The sequence below is a fragment of the Tenrec ecaudatus genome, chromosome 10, assembly GCF_050624435.1.
Source record: "Tenrec ecaudatus isolate mTenEca1 chromosome 10, mTenEca1.hap1, whole genome shotgun sequence".
Classification (NCBI taxonomy): Eukaryota; Metazoa; Chordata; class Mammalia; order Afrosoricida; family Tenrecidae; genus Tenrec; species Tenrec ecaudatus.
In genome coordinates this window covers 71,846,790-71,859,533 of record NC_134539.1, presented here as the reverse complement: position 1 = coordinate 71,859,533, position 12,744 = coordinate 71,846,790, and the positions used below count along the sequence as shown (strand labels likewise).

Sequence of the window (12,744 nt, the reverse complement as noted above, 5' to 3'; positions counted from 1 at the left end):
TGCCATCAAACGGGATGTGCTGGGCAGGACAGGTCTACCTTCATAGACACTAGTGGTACAGACAGACACAAACACAGAATAAAAACAAGGGAGAAAACAAAAAGGAGGGGCTGCTTTACACATAGTAGTCATGGAAGTCTTCCTGGAGGAGGTGACATTTGAGTGGAATGTAAAGATTGAGGAAGAGCCAGGCATATAAAGGGGAATATGAAATCAGAAAGGACGCCTACTGGTGTAGTGCGTTCTGAGTCGGGCAGCTAGCCACTGGGTTAGCACCAGCCACGAGCCACCTGCTAACCACCAGCTGCTTCAAGGGAGAGAGATGAGGCAGTTTGTTCCCAAAAACATTTAAAGCCTCAGAGATGCACAGCGGCAGTTCTGCTCTGTCCGTAGAGTCACGATGTGTCTGAGTGGACTGGATGGCAGTGAGTTTAGTTTAGTAAAGAAGGGGAGAGTTTCAGGCAGAAGGAAGAATACCATCCAACGCTGAGATCAGGCAAGTGTCCTGTGGTTGAGGCAGTGAGAGACCAGAGTGGCCAAAACATAGGAGCAGTGGGGAGAGAGGCATAGGGCCAACTTGTTGGAAGTGATCCCTCAGAAAAAAAAACTCCCTGGAGAGCCTGGGTCTTCAAGAAAATGATAACCTGTAGGCTAATGCAGACATTCGAAAGCACTTGACTGTGGCTTGTAATCAACTATGGGTACCATTGAGAAGGAGAACTTCAGTTCACTTCAGGTGCTCATGTGGAACATGTACATGGATTAGGAAGTAGCCATTCACATAGAACAAGGGAACAATGAGTGGTTTAAAAAGCACAAAAGCTATGTTAAAATTGTATGCCTTCCTCATACTCAACCGAGAGGCTGAGCAAATAATGTGAGTGCTGACTTTATGAAGAATATAACTGCATCAGAACTGGAAAATTAACCATCTTTGATATGAAAGGGGCACAACCTACCTTGCTGAATGTGCAGAGGACCTGAAGCACTGGCTGAAGAAGACTCCAAGATGGCAGCCTTCAAAGTGCATTGCACCCCAATGCAAAGGGAACCGAAATCCTCCCAACTGGTCCGATTAGATAAATGGAGAAAAAGTTGAAGTCGTCAAGGATTCTATCTTGCTTGGACCCACAACCAATGCTCATAGAAGCAGCGGTCAAGAGATGAAACGATCCATTGCATTGGGTGAATCTGCACAAGACCTCTTTCGAGTGTTAAAGAACACAGGTGCCACTTTCAGGCCAAGGTGCACTTGATCCAAGAGTGGTATTTTGATTGCCTCATGTGCCTACGAGAGTGGAACATTGGATAAGGAAGACCATGGAAGAATCAGTGCATTTAAGAATGTCGACAGTACCATGGACTGTCAGAATATTGACAGTACTATGGATTGTCAAAAGAACAAACAGACCTATCTTGGAAGAAGTACAGCCAGAATGCTTCTTCAGAAGCAAAGATGGGGAGATTTCATCACACATAGTTTGGGCCATACTCTTGGTGGTTCCACTAGACTATTTGACCAATAAGCCTGGCCTCTTTCAGTTTCGTGTCTACCCCCACATTTCTCTGACACCCCCTCCAGGATCCCCACTATGATTGTTTCTTGGCGCTGTTACTTGAGAGGATGGTGAAGGAGGTATTGTCGAATGCTATGTGAGCTCCCAAACCAAGCTCTCTAGCCCACCCCTGGGGCTGACCTTAGGAACATTTATCGTACAACTCCTGGAACCTGCTGGCAGTGGGACTGGGTTTCTCCTCCGGGAGCATGAAATGGATTCAGGCCCCCTTGGAGGCTGCCAGGAGAACCCCAACCACAGTCCTGGCCTCTCAAAGCAGCTTGCTCCCGACTTGGAGAGGAACGAGAGCTGTAATCTCTACTGTCTCGTGGAATCCTCCCCCCCTCCTCCCACCGCAGCCAGGGCCAGGTTGGCAAGAAGTCATGAAGGCACCTTTTCATACTCAGAGCTGTCTGCTCCTGTAAAGATAAGCAGTCTTGGGGCTCTAAAGGAGTACTTCTACTCTGCCCTGTAGGGTCACTATGTATTGTGATTAATTCAACAGCAGTGGCAGGGGTGTGGGAAGCCAAAAGGAAAAGCTCATGTCAGGTGATGTGCTAATATTTTTCTCTTTTTCCCACCTTCTTTTCTCTTCTCATCTTTACCCCTCTGCTCATGACTCTTTCCCCTCTGTCTTCTACACAGAGTGGCTGTCACTAATGTGTGCCTGGGAGCAGGTTCTGTGGTCATAAAATCAGACAGTCTCACCACTTGCTTTGAGCTGGGGTGGACCTGCTCAGAGAGGGTGGGGTCACAGCCTGAAGGGAGCTTCCAACAGTTTATGTAAAAATGGAATGGAAAGATAAAGGGTTTTTCCATGAACGTTTAAAACTCTTCATATTTAAAATTGGGTCAGTTGAGGCCAATCTCAACGTGATTACTCCCCCTCTCTCTGCTCCTGCTTCATGCTGGGGACCTACTTTTCAACATGGAATGGCGCCTCATTTGCTGGGGTCCCTTGAAAATGAGGGGTTAAAGTGAACTTTTAGTTTTGTCCACAAAGATGAAGACTGGATTTTTAGGGCAACTGATGCCAGGCCTTCTTTAGTTCCTAAAAGCACAGCAGGACATAGGACTCACTGCCATTGGGTCCATTCTGACTTATGGGAAAGACCAGTCCCTGGGGAGGGACATCGGGCTTGGAAAGTGGAGGAGCACTGGAAAAGAGGAAGGCCCTCAAGGAGATAGTGGTTTCAAACTGCTGACTTCACGGTGAACAGCTTAAGTTGTAACCCACTGGGCCACCAGGGCCTCCATTTCTGTACAGCAAGAACATTTTGTTAAATGATTTGCATGGCTTATGAGAGAGTGGATTTGGTTTGTAATTGGATCCTTGGATCACAACCTGGTTAGGAGGTGAGGACTTCCTGGGATGCATATGGACTATTTAGTAGGGATGTGCTTACCTGTCCAAAATCTGGTAATGAGGCATGTAGGGGCACACATGTTTGAAAACTGCTTGGAGAAGGTTAAGTGTTGATTCAGCATCACTGAGGGATGGTAAGGAGTTGAAGGCATCATTTAGAGCTTTTTAAGATCCTGTTGCTTTGAATGGAGTGCCCGCTAATATTCTTAATAGCTTTATAGCCCTTGAAACACTGGGGAGTCTGAGAAGTGTGTGTAGTCTTTCCACAGGACACATGCTCTGGGAATCTCCCATATACTCCTATTCCACAGAACTCTCCAGGGAATCTAGTCCATAAGCTCTAGGCTAAGGATTGTTGCTTTGTTGACTGGAAGCAAAACACTGGTCCAAACACTGGTGAAAGAGAAATGCCTGCCTGGGAACAGTGTGTGGAGTAGGAATGGAGAATCTGTGTGGAGACCTGTAGGACACACTGCACTTAGTGTTTGGGAGAGATTTCAAGGACATGCTTTTTTAAAAAAAAACTTAGGATAAAATTAAAGTCCTAGTGTGTCTGTGTTCTGCCTCTATATACCTGGGAAATTCACCAGAACTCTATAGTACTATAAAGACTTAAGATGGGAAGCCCTTATTTAGTTTCACAGGTGACCTGATGGTGCAGTAAGTTTATATTAGGCTGCAGATCTCAAGGTTAGCAGTTCAAAGCCACTTGCTGCTTGGCACGCTTTCTGCTCCTGTAAACAGTTACTTTCTCCTCAAAAACTCACAGGGACAGTTCTACTCTGTTTTATGACTGACTTGATGGAAGTTTATTTGTATGTTTTGTTTCAATCACTTTCACACAAATTTATCAAGTTTTGACTTCCTGCGAAAAACCTTCTTCACGTGTGGTGATGAAAGATGGCCATGTTGAAAAGATGGCGTCTTTCCTCATGGAGCATATTATTTTATAGCCGACATAAACCCTGTATCCAGAGTGAAGATTATTTCAGAGAGTGCCTTCTGGAGGTGTTGAAGGTAAAGAGCACAGTAGCACTGTGGCTTCCTTGTTGGGCTGCTAACTGCAAGGTCAATATTTTGAAGCCTCCATCTGCTCCGTGGGAGAAACACGGGGCTTTCTGCTCCCAGAAAGACTCACACCCTCAGAACCCCACAGGCGATGTTCTCTCCTGTCCTATCAGATAACGTTGAGTCAGGATGGACTAGATTGCAGTAAGCTTCTGAAGTTCTCCTTCTCAGCCATCCTTGCTTAGCTGTGTGACTTTGGGGTGATGGTTAGGGATTAGGTCAACTACCCTCCTGGCTAGCGGTGGAGTCAAACCTGGCAATCATGTCACAGCCTGATGATACTTCCTTGCTGTCATAAGACTTTTGTACAAGAGCAAGATGAACAGAGTCAATTTTTCTCTGCCACTCTGTCTTCCTCCTCACTGTCTGCCTCCAGCGATGCCCCGATGTGGGCCACCTGACCTCATAGCTGATGGCCCTCTGTTATATATGTTTTCACCGACCCTAGAGCCACGTGATTCATGACTTCATTCGCCAGCCTGTGATCTTCCTGCTTCACTGTTTGGCATGATGAGCCTGTAGCTACTTGAGTCTAACGAGGGCCAGGCTAGCATTGGACCTATGTACCTTAGTTGGACTGGGCTAGGGCTTTTTCTCAATGTAAAATTGCTTCTCGATAGGAAGTTCTTTCCTGTATACAGATGAGTGTCACTGCTTTGTTTCTCAAGATGATCCAGCTTCCCCAACCACATTTGAGGATGTTGCTGTGCCTGGGTTTTCTCGCCCATAAAACACAGGTGGTACAGAGGATACACTTCATTGTTCAAATCAAGACTCGTTCGAAAGTGCAAGGGAGGCTTCTCATAGTTAGCATCACACAAACAGAAGAGTCTGAAGCACAGGCCATATGGTCGCCCTTGTTTGGAAGGATGACTATGAGGATTAAATGAAATAATTCATGCCACATTGTTGCAGCTAAGTCAACGTCATACGTTGCCAGTAACATTGTGGAAAATCACAGATGAAAAGTAACTCAATTCAGAGAGAGAAGTTATGCTTTCTTAAATATCAAATGCATTACATACTAAGATGTTATGTATCTAAAGTATTTACTGTGTGTTAAATCACATTTTTAATGCTGTTAATGACATGAGAAAATTGTGAATATTAAGAAAAAACATCAAGAATACAGAACTATCTATAAATAATTATCTCAATCATAAACATTACACTTAGAGAAAATTAAAAGGAAAATACATGAAAATTGATTAAAATCATTTCTATTCCTCCTGTATTCTCTTACATGCTTTGTAGATTTTCTACAATTATTGTTAGAATTAGGAAATGGTGCCCTGACTTGGGTGTATGCTGCTGTGCAGACTTGGACCCATTGCTTAGTATCCTGAGTCTCAAGTCATCATGAGTACACAGCTACTCTACCTACCACGAGAGGCTGCTTTGATGCTCAAACTATGATAAACTAGACATAACAACATTTGAGGTCAATTCACATATTATGACAAAGTCCTTCAATTAAGTTTCATTCCTGAGTTCTTCTGTATTGCTAAGTGTAATCATGATTATATTTTTGAACCCCCTTCCACTTTCAAAGATATCCTGATTTAAATGATAAAATAGATGCCTAGATTATTACCTATATTTTATGTCTGTGGAAAATTACACTACACGGACATGGTTGTAAAAATGTATGTCAACATTTTTGGCATATACAATTGAGATAGTTAGGTTATTAGGCCAACCTGGCCAATAAACACATGTGGGGTTAATTGAAGGGCAGAGGGATAAATGACTCATTAAGCCTCACCTTTCTAGATCTCAGGTCTCTTGCTTGCCAGTTCCCTGATTCAGCTGGCAAGGCTCACTTTCTGCAAGACATCCCTGAGAAGCCAAATGGACCTACCCCAATGCAGCCCTGGGTGCTGGAGCAGCTGTGTGGAGACCCCTGTCAGAGCTGAGATGCTTACACGTTCACTCATTCAGCTTTCCTCCTGCAGTTGGCATCATTGCGTGTGTTTTGTGAGATGGACGAGGACTTAGTGGATTGATGTTGGACTTGTGGGCTTGGGCAGCACTGGGTTGGGATGTTTTCTTGATGTGCACTTACCCTTTATATAAAACTCTCTCTTATACATGAGTTTCTGTGGATTTGTTTCTCTAAAATACCCAGACTAACACAACAATTTAGTGATACCAATTGTGAACCATGATTCTTGATTAATTTCTTCCCTCCTCCCTCACATTCCATTAATCACCAAGTCCCTGGAGCCATTAGCCTTTGTTGTGGGTTTCAAGGAAGAGATCATGAAGATAGTAGACAGTGGCAGAAGGCTATAGAGTAAGGACATTTTGACAGAGTTCAGAAATTCTCAGCTTTTTAGAAACCTAGATTTGGTTTTACTAGAATTTCAGGGATAAGAGTCATCGGAGTACGAGCTGTGGCTTGGAGGATAGAGTAGTTCTGTGTGATGGAGGATCTTGAATGCCAGGCTAAAGACATGCGTATCAATGCTGATAACCAGGAGTTTCTAACATGCAGTCATTGGTATTCAGTCTTCACCCACCCCCACATCGAGGACCAACACCGTCATAGACCCTTTCCTTCAAATGAATTCATTTGCTCCTCAGTGACATTGGTACTATTGTGATCATGATTTTATGGAGAAGAAAGCCAAAGCATACAAGTTAAATTTCCCCAATGCCATTCTTTAAGTATCTCATCTGGGGTTTGAAGTCAGATATATTGACTGTATAGCTTATATCTTTGCTTCTGTAATAGTAATATTCTGATGGTCTGCAGGAGTTTTCAAACCTTTGAAAATGAATTCATAATCCATTGTGTGTAAGAACAAGCATGGAAAAAATCTAATTTCTTCCTGTGCATCATTTTCCCTCTATTTCATTTAAAATTTTAGGTCTTGAATTCTATTATCAAAATGATATGCAAATATACTTTAAAACATTTTTTATATAATTCAACATCTTCTATCTCATAGAGCATTTAAATTTCTCACCAAATATTGTATTGAGAAGAACTCTTATCTCAATTTGATAGGTTATTTCACAACTTTCAGCCATTTGGTCTAAAATGTTACTCTCGGCTCTAAGAAGTTTCTTTCTTCATAACCATAGTGTCTTCTGCACTTGTTTGGCTTTTAGTGTTAGACAGGGACAATACTAGTTATTCCTTTCCTGCTACTTGGGAGGCTATGTGTATATTTTCTCTTGTCGGAACACGCCCTTTAAGACAAGGAAAGAGGGAAAAGGAACTTGAAACAGAGAAATAACCTTCTACTTGAGCCAAAGTGTGCCTCATGGACAATGGGCTGGGGGAGGGGGTTTATGCAAGGGAAAGAGTAGACAACTATGCTTCTAACCATTCGCCATTTATAGCCTGCTTTTTATTGTTGCTGTGAGGTGCTGTCAAGTTGGTTGTGACCTGCAGTGACACTGTGTACAACAGAACAAAATACCACCTGGTCCTGCACCATCCTGTGCTAGAGCTTATTGTTGTTACAGACCTCATAGTCTTCCTGCACTCCTACTGTGGCTTCCTAGATGACTACAATTAGTTCCTCACAGAATAACTGAAAAGATGGTGAACATTTATCTGGTGATTACCAGGAGCCGCATTGGATGACTGGTCTTGACGTCTCATGAAATGCTTCATCCTCCCAGCAATGTGTGGTGGTGAGACCCTGGGATCCTCAGAAAGATCCTCCATGAGGTTGAGACCTTGACCTTCCTAGTAACACAAACCCCCCCTTCCTCCTGATATTCGAACCCTTACAGCTGTCTATTATTCTAAGCAAGGAATGTATTGGATATCGTAATCTTTCCCCCAGTATAGGATGCTTCTCTGCAACAGGAGCAGACACGTTGACTAAAACCTTTATGTTTAGAATCCATGTTTGCTTTTTTTATGAATCAGTCACAGAATGATGTTGCTGTTGTTAGATGCCATAGAGTCCATTCTAAATCATAATGACCCTGTAGCCAACGGAACGGCACAGTGCTCAGTCGCAGGCCACCCTCATAAATGTCATGTCTGAGCCCATTATTGCAGCCACTGTGTCACTCCATTTCCTTGATCGTCTTCATCTTTTTCAACGATCCTTTACTTTACCAAGTATGATGTCTTTTTCCAGGGATTGGTCTTTCCTGATAACATGTCCAAAATAGAGGCAAATTCTCGTCATCTTTGCTTCTAAGGAACATTCTGGTTGTACCTCTTTCAACACAGATTTGTTTGTTGGTTTGATCGTCAATGGGACTTTCAATATTCTTCAAAAGCATAAATTCAATTAATTTGATCTTCAAATACATAATTGAAATAAATCTTGGCTCTTTATTTGAAGTCCAAATTTCACATGCATATGAAGCGATGGACTTATCTGGCTTGATTCCAGTGTACCTGAGTTTTAAAAGTGACATCTTTATCAATCCCTTCCTTCATGGAGCAGATATACCCAATGCAATGTGTTGATGAAGTTAATTTATTGTGCCAACCTGGCCGATAAACACATGTGGGAATAATTGAAGGGCAGAGAGATAAATGGCTGAGCGAGCCCTGCCTTTCTTGTTTCTTGCTCTTTGATCATCAGACCAGTGTGTGGCTGCCTTGCTTGTTCTCTGCCTCAATTTGCAAGCTACACTACCTGTGGGACACCTAACCCGTGGACTGTGTCACTGTAATTTGAAGTTCCTTCAAGACTTGCTTTGCCACACCATTGGAATTTACATCTCTTGAGCTGGGGACTCTTGGACCTGCCTTTTGTTGCCTGTGCCAAGATAACCTGAATTGCTCTCCAGAGGACTACCCGGTGGCCCTCAAGACTTGAAAGACTGCCAGTGTCTCACAACTGTCTCATGGGAGTGAGTTGCACTGAGTCATTTGTACTGCTTTATAATGTAATATTAACTGTTTATTTCATATGTTATATATTTATCTATCTGTATAAATATGTATATATAAAATTATTAGTGTTCTGATATTATTTCCCTAGAGAACCCTGTCTAACACAGTCATTTGAATTTTTGACTGCTGCTTCCATGATCATTGAGATGGAGTCAAGCAAGATGAAATCCTTGATAACTTATATCTTTTCTCTCCTTTAAACTATCTATAGGTCCAGCTTTGAGAATCTCTGTAAAGACAGTCAAAATCCTCACAAAAGGTAGCCTAGGTTGTAATAGGTAACATCATGGTAAACACAGAAAAGAATGAAAGGATAGCTAGAGAGCTGACCCTCAGTTTCCCAATGTGCTAAGAGAGTTGTGAATGAACTCAGAGCTCATGCATGCCTTCAAAAAAATAATTTTCCCCCCTGCGTAAGAAGGGTAGTTGAGTTAGGCCTTGAGAAACAAACCCATAAGTCATAGTCAATACCATTCTATCCTATTTCCCAGCTCCTTTTGGAAATTTTCAGCTGCCTTTGACTACAATCTGTATTGGCTCATACCTGACTGGTATCCGAACAGCCTCTGTGGTACAGTGGCTTAGGTGTTAGGCTGCCAACTGAACGGTCAATGGTTCAAACCCATCAGCTGCTCCAAGGGAGAAAGATGAAGCAGTCTGGTTTTTGAAGATTTACAGCCTGGGAAATTCTGTGGAGCAGTATTATTCTGCCTGCCCAGGGTCACTGTGAGTTGGAATTGGCAAGGTGGTGACCATCAGAATGGGTGACTCACCATGTTTAGTTCAGTGACACTTTCTATAGGGATTAGAGCCTACAAGTTCAGTTTTGACATCTGTAAGATAAAAGTAACCGCTGCATTTCTTTCGTTGGGATAGCTGCAAAGACCACATGTGCTAATTTAATACACCTTCCTGGTAAATAGTAAGTGCTCAAATGTTTGCTCATGAAACTTGTATTCCGCTAAAAGATGGCTTATTTATGGTGATTACATCATATTTGTAAGATACTTTGCTCAAGTGCAGGAAACATTTGAAATCTTGCAAAAGGCTACTGGAGGGCACTTCAGAAACAATCCAACTTCCCAGCATTACTTGGTTTATTGCTTCATTTCCCACCTGGGCAGATTAACATATTAGCCTGGGTTCTGAATCACTGAAGAGATATGACACAGCCCATCAGGGATTCACTACTCAGATGTATAGAGAAGCCCTCAGTCTAAGGGAGGATCAACGGAAGCATTTTCCAAGAGGAAACCTAGTTTGTTTTGTTAGCTCCTTTGGGCGAGGCGATCAGAGAATCGACATGAGCTCCAGAAGGAAATGATGCTAACACCCTACTGCACACACTTCATTAAACTCAGAGCAGGGGAGGAAGTGTCTCCGCTATTTGAGGGAGGAAACTGCTGGAGTCGGCGGAGCCTGGATGAAAGAATCGTTGGTGCCAGAGTCAGGAAACGGGGCTAAGAGGCAGAGGGAATGTGCAGAGCACTGTGCCACTCTCGGGCAGCACTGCCTACATACCAGCTCCTTCTTCTTCATGCACTCCATGAGGATGATGAATAGATGCTGAGCTTGGGTTCGAGTGTAGGTGAATGTCTTCTGTATGGTCACCAGCAGCTGGTCCCTCAGAGATTCATTGATAAGCCTGCAGGTGAAAAACAAGGTAAACAAGCGGGTCATCCTGCAGCCAGTGCCAGACTGAAGAAAGCACGCCCAGAGCTCCCTTTCAGTAGGTGCCCACTTCTTCCTGTCTTTCTCTCACAGTCAGTACTTTGACAGTGATACCTTTCTTTTTAAAAAAAGCATCTTAAAATAAATGGATGCATTTTTATTGTCTCAGAACCTAATGATGTACGAGGTTTGGCTGAGTTCTTAATTGTCTTTTTTTTTTTTAATTTTTTATACTATGTCTATCTAATATCTTCCCCCCCCAAGTTTTAGTATTAAAAACACACCCCTTGTCCATTTTCACATCTTAGTACATACATATATATATATTTTAAAAATCCTGTGTGAAGAAGATTTTGATTTCAACTTCATCTCTCAATGTGGAAAACTTTTATCGTGTGAATGAATAGTCAAGCGTCAATGAGCATAAATAGGAATTAGGTTTCATCTAAAACCATTCTAAATATGTAACCTGCGCCGTGGTTCTGCTCGTTCTCACTATGTCAAGCTGTTGCTGTGTTGCAAATAAACATTGGTTCCTTGACTTTAAAATGTTCCCTCTACTTGAGAGAAATGAATGAGAGCAAAGGAGATACGTCATAGCCAGTTAATGCTCAATCATCTTTTGAGTTTGTACCAACTTCAGCTCATCATGAACTCCTCACTCATCATCTCTGTTGCATTATCTATACCTACTCTCAAATGGCAGGAATCGAAGCTCGTTTAAAAACAAACAAACATATTTTTTTTCAAAATTAAGAAGGTAAGACTGCTGCCAAAGATCAGTGGTGACGTTAAAATAATTTCCTTAGGATTTTATAGTTTATAAATTGCTTTCATGCTTAGAGTACTAGAAAGCCCTGGATAAAATAGTATCAAATATCTTCTGTTCCAATTTCACAGTTAGGGCATTCTGGACAGAAAGAGCCCAGTGACTTGTGGATGGTCACATAGCAAGCAAGTGGCAGAGCTGGAACCAGGCCCCCATCTTTCTGACTCCATGTTCTTGTCACTATGTCATGCTGTCCTCCTTAAACCACTGACTCTTTCATCACTGCGGATACTTTACTTACAATTGTGGGACTTTCTTTAAAATGAAAGCAAAACAATTTTTGTTGTTGTTGTTTTTGTTGCTTAGGAATAAGCAAGGGGGGAGGCTTTAGAATGTGTTTTTAAATCAGCAGTTTGCTGTATTCAAAGGTTGCGTGAAAATTCACCTAAACTAATTAGATTGGTTATGATTGATAATAGGGACCCCTTTTTGATGAGGCAGGATTTTCCTATACAACCAAGAATTGCACTGAGAATTGGTAGATAGAGCATTAGATTATCCCCTTTCCCCTGAGAAGATCTGTATCATGAATGTATCCATTTATAGAAAGAGAATGGTTCAGATGAGTTCAGTTTGAAAACAAACAAAATGAAACTATATTTGACGCTCTAAAGACTATTTGTTTAATTGTGGTAGTTCTGTGATTATAGAATCGCCTGAAACCACTTATTGGCTCATGCGGGGATTGCTTTATTGACTGAGTGTTTTATTTGGAAAACGCATGCTGAATGTTTACATAGTGCAAACCACTGTGGTAGGTGATACGAGATAGATAATATATAGACACAAGAGACAGAGGAGCTATTATATACACTCTCCCAGCATTCTTTGAGTTTACCCTCCAGTGGAGTAGAAAGACATTAACCCGCAAGTCAACGATGACAAAAGCAGTGTAGAATTAAGAGAAGCTTGTAACAGATGAGTATAATCCAGTCTAGAGGGTTCGGGGAAGACTCCGTTGAAGAGGTAGTGTTTTATCTGAGACTTGACATATGGATGGGCATTAGCAGGACTGGGATGTATCCAGGCTGGAAAAAGCATTCTAGACCGAGCAACGTGAGCAGTTCCTCTTTGGGGAAAAAACGAGAAGGTTGTCTACCAGGTTGACTAGTATCTGCCTCCTCCAGCCCACCTCCGCCAACTCCCCACTTACATGCATCTAGAACTGTACATGCAACCTTATTTCAAAATAGGGTCTTTGCAGAAATAATCACATTTAGATGAGTTCACATAGGGTTGGGGTGGACCCATGAGATGGTGTCCTTTTAAGAAAAGGAAAATTTGTACACAAGCCCCGAGAGGGACTAGGACCACTTGAAAATGTGCCAGGGAATGCTAAGCATTGCCAGCACCACCGAAAGCCGGAAGGAGGCAAGGG

The 12,744-nt window shown here is 42.4% G+C and overlaps 1 protein-coding gene across 4 annotated transcripts in view; it reads right to left on the bottom strand.

The window, feature by feature from the left end:
• Positions 1 to 12,744, bottom strand: part of TRPM3 (transient receptor potential cation channel subfamily M member 3) — a 1,016,950-nt gene that overhangs the window by 203,399 nt on the left and 800,807 nt on the right. For all 4 annotated transcript variants that reach the window (XM_075559069.1, XM_075559071.1, XM_075559072.1 and 1 more), the window contains exon 8: positions 10,388 to 10,511. In XM_075559069.1, coding sequence (XP_075415184.1) covers positions 10,388 to 10,511 — 124 coding nt within the window. The remainder of the gene's footprint in view (positions 1 to 10,387; positions 10,512 to 12,744) is intronic.